The sequence below is a fragment of the Physella acuta genome, unplaced genomic scaffold (genome assembly GCF_028476545.2).
Source record: "Physella acuta isolate Inbredline_101_S28 unplaced genomic scaffold, ASM2847654v3 ptg000053l, whole genome shotgun sequence".
In the NCBI taxonomy this organism is placed as follows: domain Eukaryota; kingdom Metazoa; phylum Mollusca; class Gastropoda; family Physidae; genus Physella; species Physella acuta.
Genome location: NW_026731573.1, coordinates 48,431 through 65,919, shown reverse-complemented (window position 1 = coordinate 65,919; position 17,489 = coordinate 48,431). Strand labels below are relative to the sequence as shown.

Here is a 17,489-nt window from a genome sequence, read left to right as displayed (position 1 = left end):
TGTGTATCTGTGTGTGTGTCCTTTATGCATTACTACACCTCTCATCACATCGGCGTGAAACTTTGGGAAGTTGTTGAGAATATTCCTGGGGAGGTTTCTGCGAAAAAAAAATTTCAAATTCGCAGGGGTGGCGCCCCTGCAGGGCGCGATTTGTTTTTCTCTATATACCGTATATAAAAATAAAAGTCGATTTTGGTTTGGCATCGTTCATCCGATAGCCATGAGACTTTGGGGAGTTCATTATACCACTGTTTTTTTCTGTTTGCGCTTTTTTCTGTGTGCGCTTTTTTCTCTTTGCGCTTTTTTCCGTGTGCGCTTTTTTCCGTTGCGCTTTTTGATTTGTGCTTTTTTCCGTTGCGCTTTTTTCCGTTGCGGTTCTTTCTGGGAACCATTTGGCACGATGGCGCCTATTACTTTTAAGGAGCCAGGGGTCGTACGCCGCGCCTATGCGGTAGTGTAATCGGGGGGAGGTGGGGGCCATGAGAACGCCCCTGTACGTCTCTGACACATGGGCGGTCACCGAAGTGTGTTCTAACATATTATTTCGGTGAGTGATTAATGTACACTCAATGTTTACATGCGGTAGTGTAGGTAAACCTGTGTCCCAATATTTATGATTTAAGCGCAGGCTTTGTTTACATTTAAATAACTCACTTTTAGAAAAGACGGTCACGAGTCTAAGAACATATGATTGGTAACGCGTTGGTGAAATCTTTCTAATACATTTCGTCATACTTTCTTCTATCCCCGCGGCAACGCGCGGGGGACGGGTACGCTAGTCTATATATATAAAAAGCAATGTATGTATGTCTGTGTGTGTGTGTGTCCTTTATGCATTACTACACCTCTCATCCCATCGCCGTGAAATTTGGGAAGTTGTTGAGAATATTCCTGGGGAGGTTTCTGTGAAAAAATAAATTTCAAATTCGCAGAGGTGGCGCCCCGACAGGGCGCGATTTGTTTATATATATATATATATATATATATATATATATATATATATATATATATATATATATATATATATATATATATTAGAAGACGGTCTCACTAAATTCTAAATTAAATCGTTTTATTGCAATTATTATGAGACAACAAATCACACACAGATAGGCTCAAACTTATTTCTGGCTTGGAATAATCAAGTTTTAAAATTTCTTATTTACGCCCAAAAAAATTATGTATAGTGTTCCTTCTTATTTGGCGAGTCAAATAACTTTTTTTTTTTTTCATATATATTAGTTTGGATTAAATTCCTTTCTATAGCTTAGTCATTCGTCAGGATGCTTAATTTTAATAGTTTTTAAGAGAATAATTTTTTATTTTAATTCGCTCAGTAAAAAACTATTTTTAATTGGGTTTATTCAACTATTTAAAGGAGAGATTAAGTCATGGAAGTGGTTTAAAGATTCGCCTATTTTTCATACAACTTATGTAGTTTTTTTTTCTCAATATATGCCTTTTATTTACTGTAGAACAATCACTGCTGCAATCAATCAGTTTTTTTGTTTTTACATAACCACTAGTCTATCAAGGTGCAAAAAAATATTTTTTTTTGTCGGATTTTGATCCCCCCCCCCCTCCCTAAAACTAAATGACCTACGTTATGCGCCGACCCAAAAAAAAGGGCGCAAACGTGATAGGTAATAATATAAAGAGCTCATAACTGAATTATATACAGTCGAAATAAAGAATCTGGACTGCTACTTGGCATTACAGACTTATTTGTTTTCTACGTCAATTGTGTGACACCAAAATAATAAAGCGAATTGAGTGATCTCCCCTAAACTTTCTCGAATATTCTTATATAACACTATGAAATTTTGATAAATCTGCATTTATAAGTTTTGCCTGATTGAAATAAGTCCCCTATACTCCGTATATGATGAAGTACTGAGGTGTAAAAAGGTGAAAACTGTCAAAATTTCATGTGATATGTGTGCACGATTACAATACTTCTTCTATACTCTGTATACGAGAAAGTACAAAGGCAAAGTGATTGTTAAAAACAGAGCTTCTCCCAGGCATCTCTTAGCCCCCCTTCCCCCCCCCCCCCCCCTCCCGGAGAAAGTCTACCGTCCCCCGAACGAAATGGAATTTATATATAAAATGTATACTTTCAACAATGTCCCGTCCCCGTCGTCACCCCCCCCCCCCACCCCCCTGAAATTTTAGTCCGCCCCCTCCCCGAAAATTCCAAGTGCCCCCCCCCCCCCTATGATGATCTAATTTAAACGCCACCTCAGATTAGTACATACAAGTATGCGAGTCTCATATGCACACCTGATGAATTAGAAGTTTTGTTTTACTTAAATTTTACTAAAAAAAATTATAGCGTAATAGGCTTATAACTATTATATTTTTTAAGAATTGCAATAGTTCATGCGACGTGTGTGGTGCACAAGCTAGATAAGAGTTATCTTTCAACTGAAAGTGTATACACACCAGATACTACACGAACAAACCAGCGCTAACACATCAGCTTTTGTGTTGACCTAACATTGAAGTCTGATTGAAACACAACGTTCTCATTCTAGGCGGGTGTGCTATTACTGTGTGCTTTTTACGTATATACTCTGTGAAGCATAACAATTTTCCAGAAACATCCGTGTATCGGGAATAAAATTAAGGTATTTTTATTTGCTTTAGTTTTACAGAGCGAACCTTGACCTTTGTGCTTATTCAAGTTGTAAGTGTATTTGTCTGGGGTTCCTACAAAGCTTGTAGATCTAGTTCAGCACAGAATGTGGTCCTGCATGCACTATAGCCTGTGGTGTTGGTCTATAAAAAGCTTGACGTGTCGGAGCGGCTTACTACATTTTAAAAGCGGCCCCCACTCCCAGATTGAAATTTTCACAGTACATTTTTCACCATCAGAGCGTGAAGTAGTTGAAGGCAACACCTACATAGAAAGCCGCGGGCTACTTTAAAACATACAAAATAAGCCTAGAATTATAACTAAAACAATAACCCGAAATAATTACATTTTATTGGACATACAACCTAATCAAGATGTGTGTGTAGAATATTAAGGTTTTTTATTACAATATTTATACCTGAATTTAATGCAAGGCAGTTTTTCAATGTCCAAACAATTGTCAGACTCTTCAGATTTTAAAATCAAATTATACCTATGATTTAACTTAAAAAATGTTAAAAATGTTTTGGCTGCATCCTTCGTTTCAGCAGACATTAAGGCATTACTTATTTTAAAATAAAAAATGGGGCTAATATTCCCATTTTAAGATGTTGCACCGTAACGGTTGTTAGATAAAAGCTCAAATACTTTTTTGTTTGTAAACATTACCCCATGGGTAATCAATAGAAAATAATAGGCATTGTGTAAAGCGATTATCGCCTGTATCGTGGTGAGGGGAATGCACATGGTAGTGGTACGCTTTAAATGGTAGTAGATGACGTGATCAAACACGACACTCTTACAGCAGCCCTAACAGTCATGTATAAATGTGTCATCTAGTCGATATAGGTATTTGTGCTAAATTTCTCTTTTGCACATTTTTCGTTGTTTTTTCTGGTTGCGCATTCTTCTGTTTGCGCTTTTTTCCGTTTGCGCTTTTTTCTGTGTGCGCTTTTTTCTGTTTGCGCTTTTTTCTGTTTGCGCTTTTTTCTGTTTGCGCTTTTTTCTGTGTGCGCTTTTTTCTGTTTGTACTTTTTTCCGTTTGCGCTTTTTTCTGTTTGCGCTTTTTTTCCGTTTGCGCTTTTTTCCGTTTGCGCTTTTTTCCGTTTGCGCTTTTTTCCGTTTGCGCTTTTTTCTGTTTGCGCTTTTTTCCGTTTGCGCTTTTTTCTGTTTGCGCTTTTTTCTGTGTGCGCTTTTTTCTTTTTGCGCTTTTTTCTCTTTGCGCTTTTTTCTCTTTGCGCTTTTTTCCGTGTGCGCTTTTTTCTCTTTGCGCTTTTTTCCGTGTGCGCCTTTTTCTGTTTGCGCTTTTTTCTGTGTGCGCTTTTTTCTTTTTGCGCTTTTTTCTCTTTGCGCTTTTTTCCGTGTGCGCTTTTTTCTCTTTGCGCTTTTTTCCGTGTGCGCTTATTTCCGTTGCGCTTTTTGTTTTGCGCTTTTTTCCGTTGCGCTTTTTTCCGTTGCGCTTCTTTCCGGCCACCGATGTATAGCATTTATTTTCTACTTTTTAGTTCAATCAGAAAACGTGTTTTTTTTTTTTTTAAAATTTTAATGATAATTATTTTTAAAATAAAAAAGTAAGAAAGAAATATTACAATTGTAAATCTGTATCAGTCCTCACAAGCCGACGATGAAAACTGTAATACTAAAGCGAACATGCAAAGCAAACTGACGCTGTAAATAGAATCTCGTAGGAAAAAAAATTGCGCCCCAAAAAAACAGCGTGTATAATAGTGCGAAACATTAGTACTTTATAAAGAAAACTTTGCTTAATTTTTAAAAGAGTTAATTTAATTAATCATCTAATTAAGTAACATTTTATGTCACAATACATAGTCTCCATGTCTTGACCAACGTGAAAGTTTTAAAATAACTCAGACCGGTAGAAGTGTTCGAAATTTTGCGCCGACCGTGACAGACGAAAGACAAATGAAAAAATTAAAAATAATGGCATATATCTTTTTTTTAAGAAGTCGGAAAGAGCGTAAAGTACTAGTTCCGGTCAACGGAAATTACTCAAAATTTTATAGAAAACAGAGTATTAGATCTTTTACGTATAAGGGAAATTGTGTCTAGCTAACAGAAGCAGTACTTTGAAAAACCGAAAGTAGAACAAGTCCCACTTCCGGAAGTCGCTAAAAAGCTGATACAGAACTATAAATTTGACATAATACTTTTATATGATTTATGCTAACCTAGCTGTAACGGTTCTAAGTTACCGAGTTCACAGACAAACACACATCCAAAAATAGCAACGCCCAGTTTTTCCTACTCGGTAACGCATAAGACACAGAGATTTTGATACATTTGGATTTAGAATTTTTGCCCAATTTAAATAATACAGTATTTTTGTGTACAATTAAAATACTTCCTCTTTACTTGGTGTACGAGAAAGTAAAAATGAAAAGCGCACCAAATGACCGTATAAAATATGTGTATAAAAGCGCAGAAAATTAGTACCTTATAAAGAAAACAAGTAATTAATTCACATTAATTAAGTCACAAGTCACAGTTCATAATCATCTAGTCTTTACCTACATAAAACTTTTGAAACAAATCGGTGATATTTTTTTAGAAATCGGAAATACCGTATAGAACTATATCTGGCCTCCGGAAATCACTCAAAATGTGTGAAAGATTCAAGATAATAAAATCTTCGGGACAACGGTTTTCGGGTAAAAGGCGTTTGGGTAAGAGTCTTTCGGAAATTAGGCGTTGAACCACAATTGTCTTTTGTTGATCGGGTTTAAAGCAAACGTTTTTGGTTGTTAGGGTTTAGGTTTGGTATACAGTAGCCTAAATTTTTTCAGTAAATGCATGTTGTACACACATTTAAAAATGTAAATACTGACTTACCTCTGTATCTTTGCAATGTCTAAATACTAAAAAGTAGAAAAGAAAACAAATTTAAAAACCTGTTTAGTAAAAAGCTTTTAAGTGCCACTCAAGCTTAATCCGCCCCTCGTCACAGGTCAATAAACCGGTGATCGGGCAAATGTGCAATGGACAACTGCACAACGGAAAACTACGCACAAAATAATGCGCAAGAGTATTATTTTTATTTCTCACTCGTAGATATTAGCAAAGAGTGACCACATGTACATTGAAGCATAATAAAACATTAAAATGTATCCACGAAATATGACAAAATTGTAGTAATATGATTAACTTGTATTTGCGCATTTTTCTGTTTGCGCAATTTCCGTTGCTTATTTTTCCGTTTGCGTATTTTTCTGGAAACTCAACAATCCACGTAGGCAGTATCTTGTAAACGTCATACAATTTTTAAAATTTTTGTTTAACAGACAGAATAAATTCTTACTTCTTAGCTATTGGTTGAGGCATGTAAGTTAGGGGATTATTATTGAACTAGATAAATGGCCCGTTGAGGAAGGGTACAACGGGCGCTAGGCTGATAGTGCTGTCTCTTTTCTCTAAACTAAAACCAACCCACCCCCCCCACACACCACCCCCACCCCACCACCCCACCCCCACCCCCACAAACCACCCCCACCCCCCACCACACACCAACCCCACCCCAACCCCTCACCCCCACACACCACCCCCACCCCCCACCACACACCGCTCCCCACCCCCCCCCCCCCCCAAAAAAAAAACATGTCTACCGTCCCATTCAACGAAATATAATTATATACTTTTTCCAGTGTCCGCCCCCTCCCAGAAAATTCTACCCCCGCCCCCGAAAATTTCAAGTACCCCCACCCCTCTCCGGGGAGGAAAAAGTCTGAAAGAAACACTGAAACCAACCCACCCCCCACACACCACCCCCCCACCCCCCACACCACCCCCCCCCCACACACACACACCACCCCCCACCCCACCCCTCCACCACCCCCCACCCCCAAAAAAAACATGTCTACCGTCCCATTCAACGAAATATAATTATATACTTTTTCCAGTGTCCGCCCCCTCCCAGAAAATTCTACCCCCGCCCCCGAAAATTTCAAGTACCCCCCACCCCTCTCCGGGGAGGAAAAAGTCTGAAAGAAACACTGAAACCAACCCACCCCCCCACACACCACCCCCACCCCCCCCCACCCCCACACACCACCCCCCCCCCCACACCACCCCCCCACACACACCCCCCACCACCCCCCCAAAAAAAACATGTCTACCGTCCCATTGCAAGAAAACCACTTTTTAGATTAGACACATTAATTAGGCGGTAATTTTATTATAGAGTATCGATGAGGAAATTTCTTTTGAGTTGGGGAGGGGGTGGGGGCGGCTCAGACGTTCTTACGCGGGGGGTGGGGCTTCGCCCCTACCCGAAGAATTGTATGCAAGAAACTCTTCACGCAAACCATTTAGATTAGACAACATTTCCTTTTTAATTCAATGTTTACGCGATAATCAATGACGTCATATGACTGTGTGCACTCTCTGGTTTGAGATTATGTTCTACTCTGCGCTAAATGTGTCGACGTCATACTTCGTTTTTCGAAATACTATGCATGTTTTTAAATTGCTTGTGTTTTCTCTAGAGCGTTCTTGTCAGACAGAGCGTTCTTGTCAGATAGACAGACAGACAGCGAAACTATTAGTATTAATAAGAGTTCCGGAACGGCTATCATAATCAACATTCCCTCTAAGGGGAAAAGGCTAGTTTGCAACTTGTATTTCGTGTGCGCGGTATTCTAAAAGTCTTATACTACAAGGATATACCAATTTTACAAAACTACTGCGCGGCCGCGCAATCGCGCACCTTAGAGGGAACACTGATCATAATATATAAGAATAGTACTTAAATAACGGACAGGCTATACTTGTGTAAATTGGAGCGCCCCGGTCTCTCCATGCGCACTATGGCGTCTTCGTCGGTTTTAAAGAGGGTCATACACTATGAATACAGTAGGTTACTACAATCGACGAATAAATCGAACCTTGTGCGACCTCTTGACGCCCCTGCGGTAGTGTCACCAGTTGCTTATTCTTTTATTCTTTAGACATTACTGGATTATTGATGCAATCAACAACAAAATTTGGTAAGTACACCCAGGGGCGTAGCGAGGGGGGTGCGGGGGGTGCGGACCGCACCGGGTGACACCATTTAGGGGGGTGACACCAAGGCAAAAAATAGCAAAATATATAGAGAAAAATGATAATTCCACTTAATAGAGTGATTAATTAGAGTGTTAAATAGCCTTTTAAGAGGTGGGGGGTGAAAATCGAAAGTTTGAGGGGGGGGGGTGCAAATCGAAGGTTTGAGGGGAGGGGGTGCAAATCGAAAGTTTGAGGGGGGGGGGGGTGTAAATCGAAAATTGAAAGTTTGTCCCCTGGAAGGGTCGTTGCGCCTCTGGGGGGTGACACCATTAAGTGCCGCACCGGGTGACACCCGACCTCGCTACGCCCCTGAGTACACCCCTCGAAGGTTTCTGGCAAAAAAAATCTAAATATCGGAGGCTGATCAACGTACACTGGTTTTCACATAGCATACCCTGTGGCGTTTGGGCGGTAGTGTGGACAACCCCGTGACCCTATAAACTAAATACAAGAAACATCACGCTCGGATAACTCAAGTGTTGATTAACCGAAAGTTATACATTTCATATCTAAGAATACCTAATAGCCCAAACTGATAACCCTTTGTTGGTATCTGAGAGAAACAGCCAATCTTTATAAACTACTTGACATTGTTCATCATTTTTACCAGGGCCCATAAAGTCATAAATTCTATCGGATATTAAATTTCTCCATATACCATGTAGTAGTGCGCTGATATGTCCTTATATATTCTGGTGCAAAGAGCATCATTTATTACATGGTTAAATCACAAAATAAAAGTCACTTTAACAGTATTATCATACCGAGTGTCCTCGAATTTATTTTCTTATGAGAGCGCAGTAACGAGTGACGAGTAGGCTAATTTCTAAACAAAATTAAAATGTTAAATGCTGTGCATTTGTTTTTGGTTGATATGGAATAAAAATCATTAAAATAAAACAATAGCTTAGCAATTATTTAAAATTTTAAAACAATGAATTTATTTTTCTCGGCACATTCTAAATGCTATATTTAATATTAAATAACAGAGATCATTAATCATTACATTGTTTTATAATTGCAGTGCTATTGAATAATTTTATGGGAATTAAGTTTTGGGAGGTCAATTAAATATTTTTTTTGGGGCGCGCTGCGTCCAAAATGGAAGTCTTAACATTTAAAATATTTGGACGTCATAAAGTGATGTAAGTAGACATAACTATCCAGTGGATAGTATCCACCCGCCACTAAAAAGATAAATTCATAATTAACACGTGCATTACAATTAGCTGTCTAACATTGGGCATTTATTTATAGTTCTATGCTTAAGCGGCACTTCTTGATAACGATTTTACAGGTAACATTTTGTTTCTTACTTTTAGAATGAAAATTTTAGGAATTGAATTTGCGCCTTTGTCGATCCCAATGGAAAGAAGACTTCAAACAGTCGGAGCATTACATTATACCTACGCATTTCTATTTTTTGGCTTTGGGATGCTCTTTGTATTCCTGTACCTACTCTTTACCAACTATTACTTTGTGCCTCTGGCTTATTTGGCGTGGTACTTTTATGATCGGGACACCAGCAAACACGGCGGGAGAAGATCTGAATGGGTGCGGAGGTAACGTTAGTTTGATTTTAAAGGTTATCTATTTATTAACTAGAGGCCAAGTTTATTCAATCAAGCAAAAACAAATTCTTCGAAACCAAAAAAAAATATATTTAGAATTACAAAAATGATTTATTTCTATTTTATATTTTAGGTGGAGTTTGTTTCGTTGGTCAGCAGATTATTTCCCTCTGAAACTTATTAAAACCCACGACCTTTCGCCAGCCAAGAATTACATATTTGCTTGCCATCCTCATGGAGTCATGTGTCAGAGCCATTTTGTTAACTTTGCCTCTGAAGGAACTGGTTTTAGTGAGCTGTTCCCAGGTCTACAGTCGTTCTTATGTGTTCTTTCAGGACAGTTTATGTTCCCAATATTTAGGGAATATTTTTTATTATCGGGTAAGTTAGCTTTTGGAAAATCTTTTTTTTTAACAAAAAAAAAAAAAAACTTGTTTTAAATTAACAAACACCACAAGAACTCGATCTTCTGTTTGTTCTTGTGGTGTGGCACCGGGACTACCTCCGGTTGTAGTGTCTAGCACGAAAGGTTCCATGACAAACAATCTCAGAATAAAAGATCTCAGGATAAAAAATATCATGGGAAATTAAACATCAAATGATATCATACAAAATATATCTTGGCAAAATATTTAAATTATTTAGGATGATTTTAGTCGTCTTGATCCCCTCGAACGTGTGTATGTCGGGATACAAATACGATTAGCGTTAGACGTTATTTAGAAGCGGTTACACACCTTTGAAGAAGGTGGGGGAAGGGGAATTGAAGATGTTCTAAAGGCTATACATTCAGAATGTCTATTGTATTGGAATACTAATAATATAAATCAATTAGATAGAATAATCTAATTTAAAGGCGATTGCTGGGGTGAGGTCAGAGTGGGCTATTGGTTTCAGCAAGCATTTTTGACCAGTAACAGTATTTTTTGGGGAAAATAAAAGTAAAAAGTTAATACAAGTCAGTTAATAAATCAGATAATGAACGTGTAAGTATAATGGGTGCGCCTATCTTGTGGTTGGCGTTTTTACTTCGCTGTTGGTTAATGAAACGCCTGCCTTGTGGTCGCGTTCTGTAATAAACTGCTGGTTAATGATTTCACTGAAATTTTCAATAAGATTAAATGAAGTAAGGAAATCATCTTTTCAAACTTAGGAGCTGTTGAGGTATCAAGAGAAAGCATAGAATGGATTTTAACAAAAGAAGGTACAGGAAATGCACTGGCAATAATGATAGGTGGAGCTGTAGAAGCTTTAGAAGCACATCCCCGAAGTCTAAAACTCAAAGTTAAAAGTCGAAAAGGATTTTGCAAACTAGCACTGAAGCACGGGTAAGGTGTAACAAAACATTGGGATGACATTACCCCCCCCCCCCCCCATTTGTAACGCGAGGAAATCCTTCTGTACAGTTTCGGCAGTTTGCAAATGTTGCAATTAGCAAATATTTTTACGCTTAACCCTCTGAGTTTAAACTATTAGCCAAATATTATATCTTTAGACTCGGAAATAAGGAAGTTGGTACTCATCACCCGCCCATGCCCTTAAACGATGAAATCAGAAATTGAGATTGAGCTTCTAATAATACACCATTAGTAACGCTAACAAATTCTACGTGTTAAAGAAAAAAATCATGTTGATTTGTGTCACTTTAGCGAATGACGCAATCTGTTTCATTGTTTCAGAATGTTATTAGGCGCTATGGGTTATTCTGTGAGCACTACAACGCCTATGTTAGTTTTAAGTAGCCAGCGGCCGTACGCGGCGCCTCTGCGGTAGTGTAATTGGGGGCTCCCGAGAGCTGGACACATGAGCGGTCACCGAAGTGTGTTCTACCTCATTATTTCGGTTTCTTTGTGTATCTGTCTTGTATGCATTACTACACCTTTCATCCGGTATATAACAAAAAAAAGTCGGATGTGGATATGGCTCGACACCGTTCATCCGAGTGCCATGAAGCTTTGGGGAGCTGATGAGAACATTCCAGAGGAGGTTTCTGCGAAAAAAGAATTTTCAATTTCGCAGGGGTGGCGCCACGGCAGGGCCCGATTTGTTTTTTCTCTATAGACGGTATATAAAAATAAAAGTCGATTTCGTTTGACACCGTTCATCCGATCGCCATGAAACTTGGGGGAGTTGATTAGAATACTCAAGGGGAGGTTTCTGTAAAACAATCTTTTTTTAATTTCGCAAGGTTGGCGCACCCGGAGGGTGCGATTTTTTCTTTATATACGGCATATTTAAAAAAAATGTAAGATGCGGTTCGATACCTTTCATCTGAGTGCTTAAAACTTTAAGGAGTTGATGAGAATTCTCCCTGGAAGGTTTCAGTTAATAAAAGAATTTAAATTTGATATGAGCGGCGCTCGGGAAGGTCGATTTTCGTCAATACACAATTTTGCGCCCAGAGTTCCAGAGCAGCTATGTTAGCACTTGGCATCCGTGCGTCTTGCATAGCGGGTACTACTATATTCAGCGTTAAAACTTCAACAGGCGCAACCGCCAGCACCCCGTAGATTGCACGACCCGATGCGCCCCGGGTTCCCCTGCGAGCACTATGGCGCCTCTGCGGTAATGTAATCGGGGGCTCCCGAGAGCGCCCCTCTACTTCCCTGACACATGGGCGGTCACCGAAATGTGTTCTACCTCATTATTTCGGTAAGTGACTAACGTACACTCAAGGTTTCCATGCGGTAGTGTCGGTAAACCAGTGTCCCGATATTTATGATCCAAGCGCAGGCATTGTTTACATTAAATAACTCAGTTTTAGAAAACAAGGTCACGCGTCTAAGAACATAGGATTGATAACGCATTCATAAAACCCTTCTTATATATTTCGTCAGACTGATACGCTAGTATCTATATATATAATTCTTTTCATGGAGACCACAGAAAACACCAAGCTGTAAGCGCGCCTAGCAGCCCCCTGTCTTGATCTCTAGGCATATCCCTACCACCCCCACATGGTCTGGTGAGCTGTGGTACACGCTAAATGTTTACAATCGTAGAGCCGGGTTTAGTGACGGCTATTAGGGGCAGATAATTTAGTTTGAAACGATTTTAAACTTAGGAGAGGTAACTAAGAGGAGGCTGCTTTTACGGGAGGGTGGGGGGGGGGGTATCGTCCTTAACGACCTACTGATAGTGTTTTAAAGCAAATATTTTTAGTGGCAGCATTGGTACTGTCGAATTCACAAATTATGAATTACTGAAAAGTAGAAAATAAAACAAATAGCGGCATATGATACGCCGCGAGTCCGCTCGTATATATATATAAATATAGAGACCCCAATCACAGATTTTTATTGCTTTGTACAAAATAATTGTGAATGTGCTTTTATTATTTATGCATTCAGAGCCAGTATTGTTCCTGTCTTTGCCTTTGGAGAAAACGATTTGTATGAGCAAATCCCCAACCCTGATGGATCTCTCGTGAGAAGATTTCAAAATTTTTTAACACATCTTCTAGGATTTTCACCTGCGTTATTTCATGGACGGGGCATTTTTAATTACACATTTGGCCTTTTGCCCTATAGAAAACCTGTGTTTACCGTGGGTAAAGATACTTTCAATTACTATGCTTTGTAATGAGTTTATCTGGTGTGTGTTGTAACTGTTTATGATAATATAATTATTTATTTATATATTTATTTAGTGCACTATTCATTACTTTTTATGTTGAGAACACAAACCCTTACTAATTGACTAAACTGTTTTATATAAACTACATATGAATGTTTGAACTAACTTGGTTTTTCATCCATCAGTTGGTGCTCCAATAGTTGTCCAACCAGTTCCAGACCCAAGTGGAGAACAGATTAATGAACTACATGAGACGTACTGTTCAGAGCTTTACAATTTATTTGAAACACACAAACACAAATATGGCTATACAGAATCAGATCATTTAGACTATGAATAAGAAGTGTGCAGAAATTTAATACAACACACTAGGTAGATGAATACCAAGCAGTAGCGCAGTAGCGTCACAATGGGGGGGGGGGGGGGGGGTAAGACCGCCAAATTAAAAAAAAAAAGTAAAATTGTTGAGGGGGTTGGTTGACACCCTCAGTTATAGCACACGGACGCCACCAATACCAAAAATTCGTTGTTATATCTAAACAAATCATTCAACTTTTGCTATGCAGTTTACATTATATAATTCCACAACTAATTATAACTACTTAAAGCTAGAATAGAACATTGTATATTTTTCATTGAAAATCATTCATAGCTAGAAGAAAGGCAGCTGCAAATACCTTTTTAAAAAACTAAAAGGTGGAATTTTTACCTTTTAATTTGAGGGCTTAAATATTTTAATTCCTGTGCTTCTAAAATTTAAAAATATATAAATAAAAACGGAGAAAAAAAAATGATCACCAATAAATAAATCTTACTAATTAAAAATGGTTTATAATTTACATGTTAATGACAATTTTTTGTTACACTGCTGTTGGCGATTTCTTATATCACGAGCTCAATAAAAGACACAAATTTTTACTTTAATACAATTATTAACCAAGCCATTCTGACCTACTTTTTATGTTTTAATATTTCTGTGTTGTTATTAAATTTATATTGATGATACAATACTATAACTCTAAGAAAAGAAATCCAAGGATAATCGTTATGATAACATTCAATTATTACACATTATGCAATCTAAATTTCCATCTACACTTATTGCTATCTGTTATAATAGCAGACGCATGCTGCATCAGTAAAAAACAACAGACATTGAGTCAACATTAATTACCATCAGACTCCCCGATATTTCATTTATTTTCCGCAGAAACTTTCACAAGAGTATTCTCAACAAATTCCCTAAGTTGCATGGTGATCAGGAGTAGGTGGTCTTTACTGTTAGTAGGAAATTGACTCTGTGACTAGTGAAAGCCATGCATATAGGTTTTTTTAATCGACTTGATCACCAATGTGTAATAATTTAAAGTGTTGATTTTCCTACTAAAATCTTAACTGGTGTGTAGAAGTTTACAACTTAACATTTTAATTTGCATACAGTGAAAAAAAAATGTATTATCCTTCAAATATTTTAATTTTATCTGAAAAATTGGTGACCAAAAATATGCGCAACAGGAAAAAACGCTTACACAAAAATTGCGCAAAGAGAAATTTGTGCAAAGACCAAAATACGAACACAGAAAAATGCGCAAACAGAAAAGCGCTCACACTTTTATTAATAATAGTATTATTAATAGAGAATTATCCTAAATGTCCTTAATGTGTTGGTGTCTGCGTTAACATTATCGTTTGCTTTCATGTTTGCGTTTAAGCTTGTGTTTAGGTTTGCATTATTTATTGAGTTATTCTTTGTGTTTATGTTGCGTCTGTTTCCGTTTAAGTTTGTGTTTATGTTTGCATTATTTTTGAGGTAAAGTTTCAGTTTAAATTTGCTGTGTTTGAGTTCAAGTTTGCACGTATGTTTGTGTCAGTTTAAAATTTAATCTTTAGTCTATATCAGGGGTCGGCAACCTGCGGCTCGCGAGCCGCATGCGGCTCTTTTGATATCAAGATGCGGCTCTCCAGCTCCTTGAACAAATACTAATAATCTTAATAAAAAAATAAAATATTTGAAATAAAAAAAATGTTAGTGGCTCTTTAAAACCAGGGAAATTTTGAAAATTGCAACTTTTGGCTCTTCCGCTTCAAAAGGTTGCCGACCCCTGGTCTATATCTAATATATAAAGCTCAATTCTGTATGTAACACATATGTTTGTCGTGGATCTTCGATGGATTCAAGTGTAAGATAATTAAAGTCCTTATGGTCTAAATTTATGAGTTAAAAAATTAATATTGAAAGTTTTGGGAAATAATTTTCATTTATCAAACTGAAAGTAATAATTTTCGGCATGTTCATTAAACACAAGTTTTTAAAAAATATCATCTTTTACAAAAATTCTAATTATGTCTTTATTTAGTTCTATAGCACTTACTTCCCTTTGATAAATTAGGAAAACACAATCACTTCCCTTTATAAAACCATTGCATTAGTGGAAAAGAATTTACTTTTAATTACTTTGTTTTGGTGTTGGGAAAAAAATAATTACATAATTAGCGGGGATTGATCAAGTGCAAATGTTGTAGGTATTTTACGGATAAGCTAAGAGTATTATAATTGTTCATTAAATTGAAACAGGCGCGTTCGTTTAAGTGAGTGCAAAAGACTATGAATAAGTTGGGGTACTATAGTCGTTTATTAAGCTAAAACAGGCGATTCCGCCCCGGGCTAGACTGTGAGCACTTTGCGTTTATGTTCGCGTTAGTGTTTTCATTGTGTTTAGGTTGGGTTTGCGTTAGTGGTTGCGGTTTGATTTGGTTCGTTTTTGTTCTTTCTTTTTTCGTTTTTGTTTGTGTTTTTTTCTTTGGGTTTGTATTTGTGTTTTTGGTTGGTTTTGCGTTTGGATGTGGTTTGTTTTCGTTTGCTTTTTCGTTTTTTTTTTTGTTGTTTTTTTTTATTGGTTGGTATTGGTGTTTGTGGTTGGGTTTGTTGTTAGGTTTTTGTTTTCGTTTGTTCGTTTTTTCTTTGTGTTTGTATTGGTGTTTGTGGTTGTGGTTGGGTTTGTTGTTAGGTTTTTGTTTTCGTTTGTATTTGTAATTGTGTTAGCGTTATGTTGTTTTGGTTTTGGTTGGTTGTGGTTTGGGTGGGCAATGCCGGGTTTATGATGATTACTAAACATCAGTTTATAGGCTAAGAACTACGGAGGTGTAAAACGTTTGATAGATAGTAGTACAAAATAAGTTATTAAATAAATAGTTAGGCCTACTGAGTAAAAAAAAAAGTATTTATTTTGAATCGATGAAAAAATATATTGGCTCTCTCAAATTTTAATTCGATTATATTAATAAAATGTAAAGTATAACCTAGAGCCTGTTAAGTTAAACCCATTTAAAAGAAGAAGAAAATTATGATAAGCGCTTGTTTAATTTTACATGCAATGTTTATTTGTAAATTAGCCAAAGTACTAAGAAAAGGTCAGAAAACATTTTCTGTAGTCATACATAGCGTATATATTATAAGTTGCCTTTAAGAAATTCTGACCCCCCCCCCTTTTCATTATTTTGCTTACAAATTTTAATTCAAAATATATATATATATATATATATATATATATATATATATATATATATATTGTGATTTAAATACCCACAGATTCGTTTTTAAATGTGTATATTTTGTATGCAGCATGAATTTTTCCCTGAGTGTAATATATTGATGTAAAATTAACCTTGTGGAAATTCACAAAAGTCACTTTAAACTCGTACTTCATGTAGACAGCACTAATGGATGATGTCACAACTTAAAATTTATTTTTAACACAGACATAAAACTTAACTATATGGCCTATTAGGTTCACCTGAATAAACCTTGGGATCAAACGTTTTACACCTCCGTAATTCTTAGCCTATAAACTGATGTTTTAATACTATTTTTAATATAATACTAGCCGGCCAGGCCCATGCTCTGGCTTCTGTGAAAAACCTTTCTGTTAAAGACCATTACCTGTGTGTTTAGTAATCATCATAAACCCGGCATTGCCCACCCAAACCACAACCAACCAAAACCAAAACAACAATTTGAACAAAACGCAAACATAACGCTAACACAATTACAAATACAAACGAAAACAAAAACCTAACAACAATCCCGAATAAAGAGGGAGGGTTGGGTTTAGGGCTTGCAATCATACCCCATAAAACAACAACTTTGCCTCAGAAAACGCTAACACATTGAATCAACGAGAGCTTCAGTGAAGCAGAAACAGCCGGATTGTCGTGGGCCCAACTTTGAGGAATCGCCCAGAACCGAATACAATGGAGAGGACTGTAGCGTCCTTTTGCTCCACAAGGAGCTCACATGAATGAAGACGATAGTGCTTATTTTATAAGTTGCTTTTAAAAGTGTGGTGTCTACTACATAATAATGTTTTGATCTAAGATAGAGTCAAGATATTTTAATATATTATCAAATTAATCATGATTATTAAGTTAATGGGGAAATTTTTATAGTTTACAAAGCTTTTAATAATGACATGGGAAAAAAAAACAACACATGTAATATAGTTATCGATCAAGTAGTCTAATGATATAATGAGAAAAGGCTGTTTAAATAATTTGGCAAAAATACCAATGACGTATTTAATCATCCCTGCATAAATTGCATACTTTGACATTTGTTGTAACAAGATTTGCCAATTTATTAGCTGATG

At 37.0% G+C, this 17,489-nt stretch overlaps 1 protein-coding gene across 2 annotated transcripts; it reads left to right on the top strand.

Annotated features, from left to right (window-relative positions):
* The first annotated feature begins 2,413 nt into the window (after positions 1-2,413).
* LOC131946662 (2-acylglycerol O-acyltransferase 1) lies at positions 2,414-13,262 on the top strand. 2 transcript variants are annotated; one of them, XM_059307588.1, is made up of 6 exons: positions 2,414-2,630; positions 9,019-9,258; positions 9,401-9,648; positions 10,421-10,595; positions 12,618-12,817; positions 13,029-13,262. In XM_059307588.1, exons 2-6 carry the CDS (start codon positions 9,020-9,022, stop codon positions 13,181-13,183), a joined length of 1,017 nt encoding a protein of 338 aa, XP_059163571.1. In that variant the 5' UTR covers positions 2,414-2,630; position 9,019; the 3' UTR covers positions 13,184-13,262. The 2 variants fall into 2 exon arrangements, with proteins under 2 accessions (XP_059163571.1, XP_059163570.1); XM_059307587.1 differs by lacking the exon at positions 2,414-2,630 and adding an exon at positions 8,783-8,841.
* Positions 13,263-17,489: the final 4,227 nt, after the last annotated feature.

Bases quoted from the DNA above. Each gene is read 5' to 3' on its own strand.
- LOC131946662 (XM_059307587.1), top strand. From the start codon at position 8,798: ATGGAAGTCTTAACATTTAAAATATTTGGACGTCATAAAGTGAT. The intron at 8,842-9,018 runs GTAAGTAGACAT...TCTTACTTTTAG, and splicing joins TTTGGACGTCATAAAGTGAT to AATGAAAATTTTAGGAATTG. The intron at 9,259-9,400 runs GTAACGTTAGTT...TTTATATTTTAG, and splicing joins AGATCTGAATGGGTGCGGAG to GTGGAGTTTGTTTCGTTGGT.